This window comes from Jaculus jaculus, chromosome 11 (assembly GCF_020740685.1).
Source record: "Jaculus jaculus isolate mJacJac1 chromosome 11, mJacJac1.mat.Y.cur, whole genome shotgun sequence".
In the NCBI taxonomy this organism is placed as follows: Eukaryota; Metazoa; Chordata; class Mammalia; order Rodentia; family Dipodidae; genus Jaculus; species Jaculus jaculus.
The window spans coordinates 13,318,852-13,337,368 of NC_059112.1; the positions used below are offsets into that span (position 1 = coordinate 13,318,852).

Genomic DNA, 18,517 nt, shown 5'->3' on the forward strand with positions numbered 1-18,517 from the left:
TCAACTTTTTAAAAACAAATTTTTGTTTTCTAATTACACAGAACCACATAATCCTCAAAAAAATTTAAAATTGATCATTACATGAACTCCTTTACCCACATATATGCTTGTTAGACCGTCACACAACATTCTGTTCAACATTTTAGGAATTACATGATTTATAACCAAGAGTGAATGCTGCAGAACTCCAGTGCATTGCACACAGGGTAGTCTTTCCAACACAAGCCGGGCAGAAGTGCCAGTGCATTACACACAGGGTAGTCTCTCTCTAGTACAGGCTGTGTAGTAAGGAAATATCCTTCCCAGTCACTGAAAAGTGCTAATGGCATTTAGTGATGAGATGAATACTTTAAGGTAGTACACAGTCTATAGGACAAATAAAATTGCTACACAGGCTGGTATGTTTGCACTTAAATATCTTAGTATAGTATTATATTTATCTGATATTTAATAACACAAAGTGTTGTTCTGGATTCTCAAAACAATTGACTTTCATTTATTTACTTGCAGGAGTGTGGCTGTCCGTGCATATGCATGCATACGTGTGCACCAGAGTCTCTTGCTGATGTAAATTAATGTTTGTCCTGCTTTACATGGATGGCTGGGGAATTGAGCCCATGCCAGCAAGCTTGGCAAGTAAGAACCTCTGTCCGGTGAGTTTTCTCCCCAGGCCCTTGCTTGATTTTATGTAGTGTCTCAGGCAGGTACTGACAGTGCTTGATTCATTTCTCCTTTCTTCTTTCTAAGGCTTAGTGGGACTGTGCGATGCTGGAGCAATAATCCAGAATGTCCTGAATAGTGAATTCCATCGTAACACCAGATCCAGGGTAACAGCGAGCTATCAGACCTTCAAAGTGCTTATACTGGCGTATAAATTCATCCTGCATGGAGTGCCACACCACCTATTATAACAAAGAAAACAGGAACCATTAATGGGAATGCAAACAATTTGTAATCAGTTTGGAGAAATAATGCCAAGAGAGTCAACAAATTTGGCATAATTCAGCAATTAAGAACATATATTCTAGAGCCAGAATCCCAAGGCCTTCTAACTTCAAAGATCTGTGGACTGGAGAGATGAGTTAGTGGTTAAGGTGCTTGCCTGTGAAGCCTGAGACCTCCTCCTGTTCAAATCTCCAGGTCCCACATAAGCCAGACACAGTGATGCAAGCATGCAATGACACACATATGCACAAGAAGCCCATGCATCTGGAGTTGCTTGCTGTGGCTGAAGGCCCTGGCATTCTGTCTCTCTTCCTCTCAAAAAAAAAAAAAAAAAAAAAAAAAAAAAGATTTGTGACCTCATCGATATGCAATCACCGCTCTGTGACTCCATGTCCCCATGTGTGTGAAGTGTATGACATTGTTTCTCTGTGCCTCAAGAGCCTCATCTATAAACTGCTACTAATGACACTTTCTCCTCCTCATGTTCTTGTGAGAGTTCAGTGATAGATGAACACTAAGTGCGCAACACAGTCCCTGACATGAGCATGCGCTCATTATGCTTTGTGTACTGTCACATACACTCCAAAGTCCACAACAGATACAGCAATGCACAGCTACGTGGAGAACTAACACCCGTGAGTCAATACAATGAAATACTTAATGCTTAAATTCCATGTCAGATAAAGTTAAAGGTTTTATTTATATAAAAATGATGATGCAGGCCTGGGGAAATGGCTTAGCAGTTAAGGCATTTGCCTGTAAAGCCAAAGGACACTGGTTCGATTCCCCAGGACCCATGTAAGCCAGATGCACAAGGGGGCGCACGCATCTGGAGTTCATCTTCAGTGGCCGGAGGCCCTGGTGCTCCCATTCTCTCTTTCTATCTGCCGCTTCCTCTTTCTCTCTCTCAAATAAATAAATAAATAAATAAATAAAATATTTTTTTAAATGATGATGTAAAACATTGCATATGGAAGACACCATGAGGAGCCAGGATCACTACCTACACGCGGAGGATGACTACCTGCAACTGAGCGACGGACGATCTCACAGGAGAGGCTGAGCAAGCAGACACACTATATACAGATTACGCAGGAGCTACAGTTGAAGCTTACTGTATCCACACGGTGCAGCCCGCTGGTCTCACAAGTACTCGCTGAGGGGCGTGATGACCATATACGTCCCTGCCTGACACCTGAGGGAATGTACAGTTCCAGGACTTTTCTTTTCGTTTCTTTTTTTTTTTTTTGGTTTTTCGAGGTAGGGTTTCACTCTAGCCCAGGCTGACCTGTAATTCACTATGGAGTCTCAGGGTGACCTCGAACTCACGGCAATCCTCCTACCTTTGCCTCCTGAGTGCTGGGATCAAAGGCGTGCGCCACTATGCCCGGCTCCAGGACTTTTCGTGTGAGTATTTTATGTCCTAAATTTCTGTCAAGTTATGATTACTATTCTCCAAATAGTTATTACACTTTTCCCTCGTTCAGTTTGTGCTATTTCTTCTACCTGCATGCAGCACCCCCAACTTTCAGATGTCCTCTGACTTTTAGTAAGTTAGCACAAATGCAGTGAATTTCACAAAGCCTCCCACAGCATTAAAATCAGAATTTCTGGCGTTCATCCATAGGCCTTTTAGCATGGGTTATGAAGAACCCTGGCTTAGGCTGAGAAGCAGGCTCTTGCTGGGTGAGCATGAATTCACCACAGCAGCACGCGCACCGATGCTGCATGGTGTGAGCCCACTGGTACTCCCGTGCGGGGGAGCAAGGAAAGTCCCGGGGCACGCTGCCTAAAGAGACAGGCTGAGCTCTGGACTGCAATGAGACACACACACACAGAGGGGGAGAGAGAGAGAGAGAGAGAGAGAGAGAGAGAGAGAGAGAGAGAGAGAGAGAGAGGCGCTGCCTGGATGAAGTGGAGAGCCAGTATGGAGGAGGACACATGACGTCAACTTCTAGTCTCTGCACACACGAGTACATACACCATATACAGCACCTACCCCAAAAGGCATAACAGCTTGTTTTAGGGTTTAAATCTGGTCCCACCATCCACTAGCTAAAAGAGCACTGTAATGTTATTTCACCTCTTTAGGCCTTTGTTTTCTTATCTATAAAATCAAATGTGAGGCTCAGATAGGTTAAGTAAATTGCCCCAAATCATAAAGTTTACTCGGGACCCAGTATGGATTTATTGCTAACTCCAACCTACATATCTGGAACCACTCCAATATCCCCAACACCCGCCACACCTGCAGCCACTCCACTGCTGTCCGCAGCTCGAAGCACTCGCTCCGCTGTCCTCAACAAATGAGCATTTATGTCTAAGAAATAGTCAAGCAACAACAAACCGTAACCAAAGAAAAGAGAAACCCTTATTTCACAATGATAAAACAAGAAAAGCAGGAATGACTATAATTACATAAAAATACCTATTTTATCACAATTAATCTGCTCTGTAGTTTATGGAACTTTAAAAACTTATTTGTTTTTTGATTGGGGGGCTCAGGTATCGCAGGCTGGACTTGAGCTCACTAGGTACCAAGGGCGACTTTGAACTCCTGAGCCCCTGCCCCCGCCTCCCAATGCTGCGGTCCTCAGCGGCGCTCAGAGCGCTGCGGGGGGACACTTGAGGGGACACCAGGGCGCCGGAAGGCGCGAGCCCACCTGCAGCAAGTTCTCCTCTTCACATAAATGCTTGTCCACCTTCTTGTACAGGTTGTCTAGACCTTTCTTCACTTCCTTTCCCGGATACTCTTTAATCACTTTGCGAAGCTCTTGCTTATTGAATGCCAGCTGGTAGCTCACTTCCTCCTCTCGGATGCCCTGGGCCACTCGTGCTTCAACGCCTTCGAAGAAGTGCTTTAAGGAATGGAAACAAGTACCGATAAAGAACTACTTTCAGGGCTGGAGAGATGGCTTAGCGGTTAAGCGCTTGCCTGTGAAGCCTGAGGACCCCGGTTCGAGGCTCGGTTCCCCAGGTCCCACGGTAGCCAGATGCACAAGGGGGTGCATGCGTCTGGAGTTCGTTTGCAGAGGCTGGAAGCCCTGGCGCGCCCGTTCTCTCTCTCCCTCTGTCTGTCTTTCTCTGTGTCTGTCGCTCTCAAATAAATTAAAAAAAAAAAAGAACTACTTTCATTGTCACTGAATTTAAACAATCAGGTAATGTAAGTACATACATAAAAGCTACACAATGTGTGGAAGTACAGAGAAAATAACGATCATTGATTATCATGCCACTTGGTGGCAACTGTTCACATTTCAGATCTCTTACTAATCTTTGGATGCGATCACACCAACTGAATATAATTTCACATGCTGCATTTTCTAGTTAATATTATGTTTATGATATGTGTTTGTTTGTATTTATTTATGTTGGTGCTGGATATTTAAACCGAGGACCCATGTAGCTGGACAAGCTTATTACACTCATGTATACAATATCCACCCCCTCAGGGTAGGGTCTCGAGCTAGCTCTGAAATTCACTATGTAGTCTCAGGATGGCCTCAACTCATGGTGATCCTCCTGCCGCTGCCTCCTAAGTGCGGGGATTATAAGTGTGTGCCACCATAAGCAGCCACATTGCTTGTAAGAATCATCAATGAGCCGGGAGTAGTGGTGAACACCTTCAATCCCAGCACTTGGGAGGCAGAGTTAGGAGCCTTGCTGCGAGTTCAAGACCAGCCTGAGACTGCACAGTGAGTTGTTCTAGGTCAGCCCAGGCTGGAGAGAGACCTTACCACAAACAAACAAACAAACAAGAGGTGGGTCAGTGGTTAAAAAGCCTAATGTCCTGGGTTCAGTTCCCCCACTACCCACACAAAGCAAGATGTACAAAGTGGTCCACGCATCTGCAGTTCATCTCAGAGGTCAGAGGCCTCGGCGCCCACTTTCTCTCTCTTCTCCACATGTGCACAAGTGAAGGAAGGAATCAGTGATGTATGCAGAGCACCAGCAGGGCCGGGCACGGTGGCGGCGTCGGTGACAGTCTCCCCTCTCCCCTGCTTGTCCGCCTGGCCAGCACACCGGAACCTAAGGCCAATGTGTGCAGTCTCCTGTAAACTGACTGGACAGTTTCAGCACCAGGAAAGGACCGAATGAAAATATACTTACATTCAGTTTCTCAAGAGGTTGTCCTAAAGAGTAGATGACATAAGACTGAAGGTGATCTGTGTATTTTTGTTTGGCTTCTTTCTTCTCAGCTTCTAGACATGAGATTTTCAAACGAGAAAGAGTTGCAAAAATATGGTGAAAGTTTTCCATCATAACGACATCCCTGGGTGTCTTCTGGCTTTCATTTGCTACTTTCTCCACTAGAATCAAGAACAGCAAAAGAGATCTCTGTTTTAACTAGATTTTGTTATAAACAGTTACTTGATTAATGATTTTCAACTGGTAACTGAGGAATTAAGTACAGTTCTGGATTAAGTGCAATGTCTTCACAGCCACCTGCATACAGTATGTTATCCTAAGACAATTCCATGTGCATAAGGAAACTTAGTATGTAGTACAGATGACTTTTCAAATTAGTAGTGAAGCCAGGCGTGGTGGTGCACACCTTTAATCCCAGCACTCAGGAGGCAGAGGTAGGAGGATTGCCATGAGTTCAAGACAACCCTGAGACTACAGAGTGAATTCCAGGTCAGCCTGGGCTAGAGTGAGACCCTACCTCGAAAAACCAAAAACAAACAAATTAGTAGTGAAGTAATGAATTATTTAATAATTATTACTAGGACAACCTGCTGGTTTCTCAAATACAATAAATTTATATTCCCATTCCACATCTTTTGGTGAAATTTAAAAAGTGCTCAAGTACTTAACACATAAAAAAGTAAATAATATAACCATAAGTATCACAGAAAATACATCTAGTTAAAACATATTAATTTTTGATAACATGACCTTTTCTTTAAATTTGTGTGCATGTAGTATGCGTGGTCTGGTGTATATATGTAGTGGGGTATATGCACATGTCCAGACCAGTGTGACCCAGTGATTTTCCAGCCTCTGCTGCCTTCAGGGCTGGTGGCACAGGTGTGAGAGGTTACTTTTAAATCAACTAAACATCCAATCATGATATTTATCTATCTTTACCCTAGGTTTACTCACACTGAAATGTACATGCAATTGATGAGATGATTCTGCTTCCTATTAAAGGTTTGCTTTTAAAACTCCTGAGTAGGGCTACCGAAGGCTTAGCAGTTAAGGCGCTTGCCTTAGGTGAAGCCCAAGAGCCCATGTGCAACTCTCCAGATCCCACATAAGCCAGATGCAAAAAGGTGAGTCAAGCCCAAGATCACACATGATCGTGTCTGGAGTTCGACTGCAGTGGCTAAGGCCCTGGTACACCAATCATCTCTTTCTGTGTCTCTGTTGCTCATAAATAAAAACTCTTGAGTATAGTATAACCAGATAATTACCTTCAAATAAGGTAAATGACATGCCCAGCAATGTTCCTAATGTGACTGTGGGCTCTGACAGAAGCTGGTGGAGCATTATAGTATCACAGCTCTGCTCTCCTTCACGTAAGAGATGTGTGAGCGAACCAACCTGTAAAGGGTTACTATCTGCAGAGCCCCTCGTTACAATGCAAATGTCACCTGAGAGGCCGTTTTCTAGATTTGAAAACTAATTTTCCATTTTCCATAGGAACAAGCCATCTTGAGCTGAGATGGAGTGTTCCCGATGTATGCAGGCTTAGTTTTTAAACTTAACGACAGACGTATCTTCCAAGTTACCAGCAAGAATGGAAACAGCAATCACGCCGTTCTTCAGAACACACCCACGACAGCTCACCATTGGCAAACACTCCTCTGATGAGTTTGGTGTACGCTTTGTCCAGATCGCCACGGCGCTCAGCGTTTTTAAAAATTGATTCTGCAAGTCCAGCAAATTCCTCAAATTCAGCAACAAATGGAAGAATTCCTACTTTACTCTTCTTTGAAATCTTGACTTCTTCCATTTGCCTTATCTGGTTACTCTACGGTTAGGTGGGAAGCAGGGGAGAGAAACAGACAATCAACTTAGGAACTGCATAAAACCAAACATGGACCATGAGGCGGGACATCAGTACCAGCTTAGTTATCAACTGGAACTCAACACGAACCCTAGCAAGGTTAACTAAGAGAAACTAATCCTGTGCATTCAAAAGTATTTTCTACTATGTCTTATTCAAGAAAATAAAAACAAGGAACATGCAAGTTACTTAGAATAAGACACAATCTTTAAGGATACAATATACACCGCACCAGCAAGTTTGGCTGGCATACAGGTGAGCAGCTTTCTCAGAATATCAGATAGTCGGTTGGCCAGATAAAATGGCTGAACTTAGGTGTGATCTGATCATTTTCTGTAGCCACCTGAAAGCTACACTTTTTGCTCAGCACACACAGACCCAGTCATTTCCATGTTCTGAAGAACCCAGCATGTAACACTGTTGAGCATGGCCAGCCTCCCAGACAGCAAGAGACCTGAGACTCAGGGAGAGAGGGGCTGCCAGGCAGCAAAGGAGGCATCCTTCCCCTGGCCATGTGCTTGTGTGTAGAAAACTCAGGAGAAAATGCATCTAGGCTACTGCATTTGTCTGCTGCCCTGTCTTGAGAGCAGCATGGCCGTTCTTTAACAAATTACTATTCACTCCACTAGCCACCACTTCTAGCACTTCCTCTCTGCCAGGCAATGTGCTGGCAAAATCAAGATCTGATATTTTGGAAACACAAGCGCCTTTATGACTTAGCATCTCAAAGGTGTCCCCTAGGCATCACCGTCAGCCTGTGTTAGCCCTGCCATTTCCTTTCAAGCATGGGCTGGCAGTCAGCAGGTCCTGGTATCACCACTTTCAGAGAAGGGGTATTGCTTTTGTGATGTTGGGTAGTGAACCCAATCAAGCATTGTACAACTGAACTATACTCCAGGCTCAGTAAGCATTGTTGTTATTGTAATTATAAAAAATGGCATGGAACTTAACATTTTTATCTTCCACTGTTATACTGATACTTAATAAGTAAGTGCAAACTGAGGCTGCATGCTAGAAATATTCATGATACATATTCGCTTTCACATAGCATAAGTGCGTTAGTAAAGCACAAGTCGTTTGCTGGGGCTGGTGTCCTTGCCCACCCACCTCATTTGAGGCAGGGTGTCTGGTTTCATGTCCATTGTTCTTTGCTGGGCTTGCTTTGAGTGTCTAGAAAATATTTCTGCCTCTGCCTCCTGTCTTGCCATCAACATCAGCATGCTGGGATTACACAAGCCTCTCAGGCTTTGGGCTTCTTAGAAATTTTAAAAATATTTTAATTAATTTATTTATGGGGTGGGGGAGGGATGGCATGACAGGGTCTCCAGCCACTACAAATGAACTCCAGATCTATGTACCACCATGTGCATCTGGCTTATGTGGGTTTTGGGGAATCAAACATGAGTCCTTAGGCTTCCCAGGCAAGTGTCCTAACTGCTAAGCCATCTCTCCAGACCTTAAAAAAATTTTTTTTCTATGTGGTGCCTCGGAATTGAACTCAGGTATTCCAATCTGAGTGGTGAGAATTTTATCCACTGAGGCCTCTCTGTAACTCTGTAAGAAAAGACTTTGTAAGGACCAATTCATTTCTGCAAGCCTACCCAAACCTTATAGACAATGAAGTTACCAGTAATATTTTCTTAGTAGAAGGAGAGAAACAATGATTATTGGAAGTTATTCATAATAGTTTGTTCTTAAAAGGAAGCTTGTTATTAAACCACTAAAATGAATTATAGTAATTTAAACTATCAGCATTCAAGTTAATTTCATTGGATAAATGACAAGAACAATAAATGCAGATGACTTCCAATTGTTTCACTGTATCAGTGTCACTGGTCAGTTAACGTGTGACTCGATGGGTCTCTTAAGTAGCTGCTGCCCCTGCGCCAACTCAGAGCTGGCCAAGCCTTGGGGCCCCTCCACTCATAAGCTGATGCCACTTAACCGCTTCAGGACTTGGGAAGCACCAACATTAGGACTTAGTAGGAAGTGGGAGTGCCTTAAGTTACATAAATGAACTGTTTTGTGTGATGATTAGGATTCTTGAGTTAGTCCTTAAAGTCACTTACAATGCATTTGTCAAAGTTCCTTTTGACAGTCACCAGGACATTGCCCAGCGTGGTGCTCAAGAAAGATGCAGGGTCCACGTTCTGCGCAGTCCACACGTGGTGGCTCATTTTGACCAGCATGTAGAGGGAGTTAAAACTATCGATTTTGTCTCCTAATGCAATTAAGTTGTTCAGTTCTGGCTCAATGCAGCGGAATATTTTAGTCATCATTTGACGAATCATATCTTTCCTGTTGAGAAAGCAAACAAAATACATGGTTGCTATAAACTTCAGGTGAAACCACCAAGTTTAGTCCATTATCTAAAAAAAAGCTAAAATTCTGTACTTCAATTAATGATGTCAAAGTGTGATGAACTAATTGACAGCCCTTTTCAGTATAACAGTATTTTATTAGAGGTAAGTTTTATCACTCATGTTGGCTTTGTGCCATTTGCACGTCTAAGTGGAATGCTGCCTTCTAAGACAGCACCACCCACAGGCCACCTCCTACGGCCAACACCAGAGTCGGCAGGGAGAAGAGCTGAAGAGCGCCCCGACAGGATTAAGAGAAGCACGCCTTGTGAGACGGGGCGCACGAGTCTCTGCTGGGTGCTGGCCGACCACTGAGAAGCATGTGGACTCTTCAGTAAGCAGCACTCCTCATGTTTTCCCCCCACAAACAACAGACACAGGGTGGTAAGTACGTACTCAGAGGAAACATGCAGCCCAGTGCCAGGGTTAGGTTGCCGTGACAGCGTTCCTCCATCCAGGTCCTCTGCTTCAGTCTGTAAAAATTACTCAAGCACTTGATATAATGAAAAACCAACAAACTGCCTAGCTTATATGCCAAATACCTGCTCAATTCTTAAAATGCCTAGCAGAGAACAAACGAGTTTGGAAAATAATCCTGAAAGTGACAAAGTGACATAATTTCATGTGTTATTTACTAATGTGCATGAAAAACTGTGTTCTCGCCGGGCGTGGTGGCGCACACCTTCAATCCCAGCACTCGGGAGGCAGAGGTAGGAGGATTGCCTTGAGTTCGAGGCTTCCCTGAGACTCCATAGTGAATTCCAGGTCAGCCTGGGCTACAGTGAGACCGTACCTCAAAAAACCAAAAAAAAAAAAAAAAATACTGTGTTCTTAGATGTTTTGTGAGAAAGCATCATAGGGTAGCATGTTGTGTGTGTGTGTGTGTGTGTATGTGTGTGTGTGTGTGTGTGTGTGCATGCGCGTGAGTGTGTGTGCGATGGAGGAAAGCGAGGGGTGGTGCATGTGGCTGGGAAGGTGTTGGGAGAGTAAAGATGGCTTGACACACACACACACACACAAACTTGGAGAATTTTAAAAAATTGAAAGAAATCTCATTAACCATCCTATTAAACTTTTTTTTACAGAAGCCAAGCGCATACCATTGCTACAATAAGCAACAAGCTCCCACCGTCTCCAACGATGAGTTTTTCATTTGTTTTATGACTGACTGCTTTTATGTCTGTTGTCTGAGGCATACATTTTTGAAGGTTATCGATTAAAAATCACATTTGCATTGTGGTTTTAAGATCTTCAAAATATTCTAGAAATTGTCTCACTTCATTTTCTTACATTTACACCAAACCACCATTATTATATGCACATTGCAGAAGAGGAAGATGAGACAGGACCACTGCCTCTGGCTACTTAGTTACAAAGTCCGATGACAGACTCAGATGCAGAGCTGAGGCCTCAGTTATTTCCTGAACATCATTATCTCTTGTATTTTTCCCCTGGTAAAACTAAAATGATTTTTGTTTTGAGACAGGCTCTCGCATTCCATAGCCCAGGCTGGCCTGGAATTCATGGCAATTCTGTCTTAGCCTCTCAACTGTACACAACTTAAAACTGCTGTTTGAATACTGTTCTCTGTGAAATAAAGCCAGACATTTCCCCCTTTATCAATTTAGAGAATATTTATGACTAAGATGTTTCAGGAGTATCAGATGGCCAAACTCTCCCCACCATCTTTCTTTCTTTCTTTCTTTTTTTTTTTTTTATAATCCGTACACTACAGAATTTTCTTTTATTTCAACTTGGAGTCTAGTTGCTTTGCCAAATAAATGTATTATTCTCTTTTTTTTAATTTTTTTTTAAATTTTTATTAACATTTTCCATGATTATAAAATATATCCCATGGTAATTCCCTCCCTCCCCACCCCCACACTTTCCCATTTGAAATTCCATTCTCCATCATATTACCTCCCCATTACAATCATTGTAATTACATATATACAATATCAACCTTTTAAGTATCCTCCTCCCTTTCTCCCTTTATGTCTCCTTTTTACCTTATTGGCCTCTGCTACTAAGTATTTTCATTCTCATGCAGAAGCCCAATCATCTGTAGCTAGGATCCACATATGAGAGAGAACATGTGGCACTTGGCTTTCTGGGCCTGGGTTACCTCACTTAGTATAATACTTTCCAGGTCCATCCATTTTTCTGCAAATTTCATAACTTCATTTTTCTTTACCGCTGAGTAGAACGCCATTGTATAAATGTGCCACATCTTCATTATCCACTCATCTGTTGAGGGACATCTAGGCTGGTTCCATTTCCCAGCTATTATAAATTGAGCAGCAATAAACATGGTTGAGCATGTACTTCTAGGGAAATGAAATGAGTCCTTTGGATATATGCCTAGGAGTGCTATAGCTGGGTCATATGGTAGATCAATCTTTAGCTGTTTTAGGAACCTCCACACTGTTTTCCACAATGGCTGGACCAGATTGCATTCCCACCAGCAGTGTAGAAGGGTTCCTTTTTTTCCACATCCCCGCCAACATTTATGATCATTTGTTTTCATGATGGTGGCCAATCTGACAGGAGTAAGATGAAATCTCAATGTAGTTTTAATCTGCATTTCCCTGATGACTAGTGACATAGAACATTTTTTTAGATGCTTATATGCCATTCGTATTTCTTCCTTTGAGAACTCTCTATTTAGCTCCATAGCCCTGTCTTTATTTCTTATGTGAAATAACAAGACCATTTACAGAAACCTCTGAACTGGGACCACACAGTACTTAGGGTGATTCTGTTCCCGGCAACATAAATGCAAGACGTACCACAGTTCCAGGCAAACTTTGATGTTGCTGCAGCTTGAAGAATTTACTTATGAAATCCTGCTCTGCCAGACACAGGGGCTCCAGTTCACTGAGGACCTGTTCAAATATCTGAACAGAAACCAAGATGACCCTGTGATGAAGGACCTGCTTCACATGCTAAATTACCACCCCATACTTAATTCACTCTTCAGGGACCAGGCATCTGTAATGTCTGTCAATCCTCTTGATCCACAAGGCCAAAATCCCAAAGACAAACTCTTCCAGGACTGACAGGGCAGTACAGTGTTACCAAGGTGGAACAGGACCACAGAACAGAAAAGTCACTCAAACCACTGAAATGTCATCCTAGTTGCAATTCACAATTTGTGACAAATAAATGGAAGCAAAGCTTTTATATCAATTAGCTGGCACCCCCCCCCCTTTTTTTTTTTAACAGATTCAATTCTGAACTTGAAAGTAAGCTCTGGGAATGTCTTTGAGTATCCCAAGAGCTCAGGTTCTGAAACCCATGGCCATCACAATCTGCTGCTAGAAAGAAGAGAAATACAAGCAGGGCTTTCTTTTTCTTACCTTGTCAAACTTGATTCTGTCAGCGACGTCAAGGTCAGAGGCCGACATGTTCCCCATGTCCAGCAGGGAGGACGACTGGGACCTGCGGTTCCCCGAGCTCTGAACGCTGAGCTTGTTCAGACTAGAAGTAGATCCAGTCAGCTTTCCAGAGCTTCCGTGAAGACCTAAGAAGCAGTCAGACTTTCAGAGTGGTGATCTTCATGAGTCAAGGACCCAGAATATCTATCAGGGTTGTCGCCTACTGCCCTGGACTTGTGGACTCGCAGGAGGGCACTGGCCCACTGTTGGGGACAAGGAGTGCAGAGTCCGCCCCTCTCATTAACCTTTGGGTCCTCCTGCAGGACAGCCTGCCAAGAGAAGAATCCTAAAGACAGAGCTACTGGCTGAAGAAGGTGGTGGGGTCGCTTTCCCTTATGGATAAAGGTCACTGAGTGCCAGCTGAGTGCAACAGCGGACATGACAGTACTGCTTCTGGAGAAATGGCTATATTCCCATAATCACCTCCATCTTGAGTCAGGCTATTAAGGTGAACCACATGAAACTATCAATGTTTGATCATTCTGCCCCATCCAGGCAGTTATATGAAATTCAACGTAGTGCATTCTTGCACCTGGAAACTCTGCTCTCCATAAGCAAACTAACCACAGGGAATATGATATAAAACATCCCGAAAAATCTATTATATTTAAAAATAATACCCAAACACTAACCACATTAAGAGACACTTATCTTTAGGTAGAATTTAGATATTTATAGCCATGAAGAAAAATGTGAACATATGGCTGGACAACAGGCCACATATAACCAGGAACTAAGAGATTCTTTATTTTTTTAGAATAAAGTATGCCATTTAGACTCAGAATTATATATAAACAATAAGCAAACTACATTAAGATATTCTTGAACATTTCTCAGTTAACATGTACTGCTTGCTAACAAAGGAGCAAATGAAGTTGTAATGGGGCATCTCCAGGTACACTTTGGTTTCATATGCAAACTATGAGTATGTTCCTATGAGAATTTTTATAGCTCTTCTAAACACAATCTGAAAACAGAAGTGTGAAGGTAAAAGCTTTTCATCAATTTCTGACAGCTTTACTCCTTACCATTAGACTTCTCCCTACATCACATATTTCTTGGATGTACCACACCACTACCACCAGGGCGGTATTTTTTTTCCAACGCCTGGCAATGCCGTGCAATCACCATTTCTGCGTTAACTCTGCTCACGACAAAGAACTGGTTTCTCAACATGAAACGGGCATGCATTGGGAATACCTGCAGTCCTCTAAGCATACTCACTCTCTGTTTCCTGTTTGACAGCACTCTCTTTTCGAGGCAGGGTGGCTGTGATGGGTTAGGTGGCAAGCATCAAAGACAGAGACAAGTTAATCAACTGCAATCGCACAAACCATGCACGAGAGGAAGTCAAAGCTCGAGTTTAAGACACATGCAAAGAACCATGAGCGTCAGGTGACCAGAGGTGTGGACACATGTTTGGTTGTCAGCTACTGTTTGAGAAATGATTAGAGAAAATGTTTACTGGTCTTTAATGTACTTTTTAAAACTCAAATATCCAGGGGAAAAACACCTACATTTTTAAACCGCCTCCCACATACTTTTAAATAAGTTATTTTATTTTTTTAGAATGGCAATAATAAAGACATTTGTAGTTGTGGCTCCTGATAAAATATAGCTCAAATAGTTATTTAACACAGTAGAAACTCAGAAGAATGAAGGGTAGGTCAAGACATTAACAATTCTATATTCCCTGAAAGCTTCCAAAGAGAACCTCCACTGCACTAAATAATTTGATGCTGAACCTGGTAAAAAAAAAAAAAAAAAAAAATTACATTCGTAGAGCTTTAAGGACATTTTAATGTTTAAAGGCCTTTGCTTGAGTTCAATTCCCCAGTGTCTGCATAAAGCCAGATGCACAAAGTGGCACATGTAACTGGAGTTCGTTTGCAATGGTAACAGGCCCTGATGTACTCACTATTCTCTCTCATAATTAAATAAAAATGTAAAAAAAAAAGATCATTTTAAATTAAAACTAAATATCAAACAGAATTACTCAGTAACTGGCCTATGAATAATGTTAGAATGAAAGGCACAAAACAAACTCAGGAGACATGTAGAGGAGTCAGGAGGAGGGGATGTTATATGGAATGTGTCCCCCGGGCCACTGGACGTTTCTTTTAGACTTTGTTCTGTTATATTTATACATCATATTCAGCTTATGCTGTGAAACATTCTGAACTCAAATTAGAAATTAAAATGAAAGGCAAAGAAAAACCATGTAATGAAACAAAACTAAAGAATAAACTAAAAACCTTTCTTAAAAACTGAGACCAAGTGTCAACTGAAATACTCCCTGTCACACTTCAAGTCTAAGTATAAACTCCTAACCGGTCACACTAGTGACACATTTCAAAGTACGTGAATATTAAGATGGCATCTAGAGATCACAGGACAGCTAGCCGATGTGAACAGTGCCTCCTGGTGGCCTTAAGCTGTCATCAGGCTATGTTCACAGGACCCAGAGAAAGGCCAATTTATTCCATTGTAGTTTATTTTACTATGCAAATAGTTATTACTATTACCTATTAATTATAATTTTTAACTCAAACATTATAGTCTCTATAACTAGCATATGCTCATGTGAAATTTCAAATACTTAAAAAGATAAAAGCCAAAGATATCTTTAATATGTATCTTATCTATCTATAAATACGTTATCTATTTTTAATTATGTATCATAAATTCCCTTTGCTTATCATCTCATTAACTACATTTGTAGCATAGAAAGGAGGGAAAAACCACTAGAACATTAACCCTGAGGGGAACAACTCCATGCCTATGAAGATATCAAAATAAGTCTATTAAAAAATATATATACCGAAGGCTGGACATGTGGTGCACGCCTTTAATCCTAGCACTTGGGAGGCAGAGGTGGGAGGATCTCCATGAAGTCAGCCTGGGCTAGAGTGAGACTCTTGAAAAGTCTAAAACAAAATAAAACAACAAAATACAGCAAAGATCTACATAAAGACCACAAAGAATAGATACTGCCCTAGCATCTTTAATCTATTTTGAAATACTTGAGATAAGAAGTTAGAGATAAGAATTAAATGTCTTCAAAAAGAGAAGGATACTCTCCCAATATTAAATCGACTATGTAGTTTTCTTCTGTTAAATGAACTCAACCTCACTATTCCTAAGAGCATCTGTGAACCAGATTTATCAAATCAGGTAAAAAGCAAAAATTTATATTTGGTTTATAATTACTTAACTTTAATTCGCTGAAGTTATCTTTCTAAAGTTTTACACTTTTATTTTAGTCATAATTACTATTAAAATTCATTTAAACATAATTTGGGTCACTGAAAAGATATCTTGGGGAAAACTTACATTCTATCTGATTCACAGTATCTAAAGTCATGTGTCTTTAACTCGAAATTTACTTGTAAAATGCTAACAAGTCAGATCTTCAGAGATGAACTATAGTGCTATAATCTCAATTATTTAATTTGAATCTGGTAATAATAACTGACAGTGCCATTTTCTAGGTGACTGTCACAAATAACTGTTGTACTACTTACATTGATAGTTACACCTGAAAGATTTATCATTTTGTTATAATACGGTTTTAAATTTTTAAGTACTTTCTAAACCTATATTATATAAATTAAAACTACTTTAATAAGATAATTTAAGAACTTAAGAATAAGAAAAGAGGAGGTGTAGGTTTCAGATGCAATGATAACATTGAGACCACCACACTAGGATTTAGGCTGTTATTATTTCATTTCTTAATGTGGATCTGACTTGTTTTCATATACTGAAAAGAAGAGATCCCGCAATATAAAATGGTTCACTAACAAGGTGACAAATATACTTATGAAAACATCAAACATGTAACTGCATTAATCATATGCTCTTTGCTCAAAAAAGGCATAACATATTCACGGTCAACGTTAACAAGGATATAAACACTGTGGTTTAAGAACAGTTAACCTTTAGGATGAGTTAGCATTTCTGTTTCGAAAAGCCTCCTGTCCCAAGACTAGACCACATCTCTATCCAAGTGTATCATATTCACGGACAAATTCAAGCTTTTTCAAATGCCCAGACTACTTTAATGAACAGATTTTTTTAAAGTGAGTTATAATATCATGACCCATCAAGGACAGCCTTGTCTGCCCTAAGGAACAGGATGGCAATGCGGGCTCTCAATGGTCAACGTTGCTTCCTGCAGTTGGTTAGGGCACAGGTTCCTTTCAACAGTCAATGCTAAACTCATTATTCTAAAGGGACACTATGCAGACACATCGAGGTACACACGCAGCCCTTTAAGGCTGGGTCTGGACTAGAATAGTCACAGGACTCCATCAGAGAGCTGGAGGCAGAGGTGGGTGCATGCAAGAGCGGAGCATGGGCTCGGCACACGGCCGTTCTCAACTTCATACCCTCGCTGGCTACACCGTCAGTGCTTTGTGTGCTTAGAATCTGTGAGCCGTACAAAGTAAAATGCCCCAAGCACGCTGCTTTACACGAATACTGTATAATCACAGGGGAAATTTTGGTGACATTTGATAAACCACTGACACGGGAGAACATACTTCAACTTCTAAAACTTTGATTAAAAAACAGCCAGTGTGAAGTAAGAAGCCCGGAACCATTTCCATTTTCACTGAGGTCAACAACTTCCTCCCAACTCTGAAATATAAGGTCTTTTGGGAATGAAACTGAAGACTCAATATCCTTCTCTTATTTAATACTTTCGATACCAGACTGTACTCCATTTTTTCACCATTTGCTTTCCTTTGAATACATATTCTTAATTTCCATATGAATATATACTTGCTCTCAGATCTATATATGGAATTTTGTTAGTAAAAAACATCTTTATAGATACACATTTCCTTTCAAATACATCTTCTTTAAAACACCTGTAGGTTAAAATGATTTGACCTTCTTTTTAATTAATTCTATAGTATTTTTGTCTACCTTTTTTTGTTTGTTTTCTTTTTCGAGGCAGGGTCTCACTTTAGCTCAGGCTGACCTGGAATTCACTGTGTTTTCTCAGGAAGGCCTTGAACTCACAGTGATCCTCCCATCTCTGCCTCCCAAGTGCTGGGATTAAAGGCGTGCGCCACCACGCCCAGCTCTTGTCTACCTTATTTAAGAAGACTTAAAGTTACTTGTCATAAGTAGAATGATTCCTAGTAGGAAGAGAGTGAGCCAGCAGGGCAAAGCTTACCAAACTTCTTGCTTTCTTTAGTTGCGCCAGTCATCTTGATCTTTGCAACTTCAAAGAAATCTTTGATTTCTCTTTCATAGAGTCGGGATAAATAATCCATGTAATTCTTAAAATAAATGTAATGTACTTGTTGTTAATAAAGCATGTATGACAACTTCCCTTTAAAACCCTCTCCCTAAGTTCTTCATGCTTGTAAATTTGGTAGCTAAAATCACATATCTTAAGAGTAAAAAGTAGGCTATTTTTATCTTTAAAAAAAGCAATAGGTATCATAATATTAAGATGTTATAAAAATATCAAGTCAAACAATCAAACTTATATTTTCATTTTTACATATTCTCTTTGCACATTTTAAATATTGTTGCAATAATACTGGACAGGATATTCGAACTCTGCTTCTGTCTTACATGGGCATGCTGTCTAATTTGTTTGCATACCACAACTTAGTAAACCAATTCCCCAACCAAGGGCACTGAAATGGTTTTAGTTTTTTCTCATGATACTGTCATAGAACCTTGTTTTTTGTTTGTTTTTGCAGTAGGGTCTCACTCTAGCCCATTCTGACCTGGAACTCACT

The 18,517-nt window shown here is 41.0% G+C and overlaps 1 protein-coding gene across 4 annotated transcripts in view; it reads right to left on the bottom strand.

Moving 5' to 3' along the window:
• The window catches only part of Exoc1 (exocyst complex component 1), a 55,411-nt gene continuing 36,894 nt past the window's right edge, over positions 1 to 18,517 (bottom strand). For 2 of the 4 annotated variants that reach the window (XM_045129998.1, XM_045129997.1), the window contains 10 exons: positions 17,941 to 18,046; positions 13,980 to 14,024; positions 12,678 to 12,841; positions 12,108 to 12,215; positions 9,715 to 9,791; positions 9,028 to 9,256; positions 6,739 to 6,922; positions 5,056 to 5,255; positions 3,609 to 3,803; positions 1 to 902 (listed from right to left, as the gene is read on the bottom strand). In XM_045129998.1, the coding sequence (XP_044985933.1) occupies positions 750 to 902; positions 3,609 to 3,803; positions 5,056 to 5,255; positions 6,739 to 6,922; positions 9,028 to 9,256; positions 9,715 to 9,791; positions 12,108 to 12,215; positions 12,678 to 12,841; positions 13,980 to 14,024; positions 17,941 to 18,046 (1,461 nt within the window). In that variant the 3' untranslated portion in view covers positions 1 to 749. The remainder of the gene's footprint in view (positions 903 to 3,608; positions 3,804 to 5,055; positions 5,256 to 6,738; positions 6,923 to 9,027; positions 9,257 to 9,714; positions 9,792 to 12,107; positions 12,216 to 12,677; positions 12,842 to 13,979; positions 14,025 to 17,940; positions 18,047 to 18,517) is intronic. The other 2 variants (XM_045130000.1, XM_045129999.1) reach the window with 1 other exon arrangement.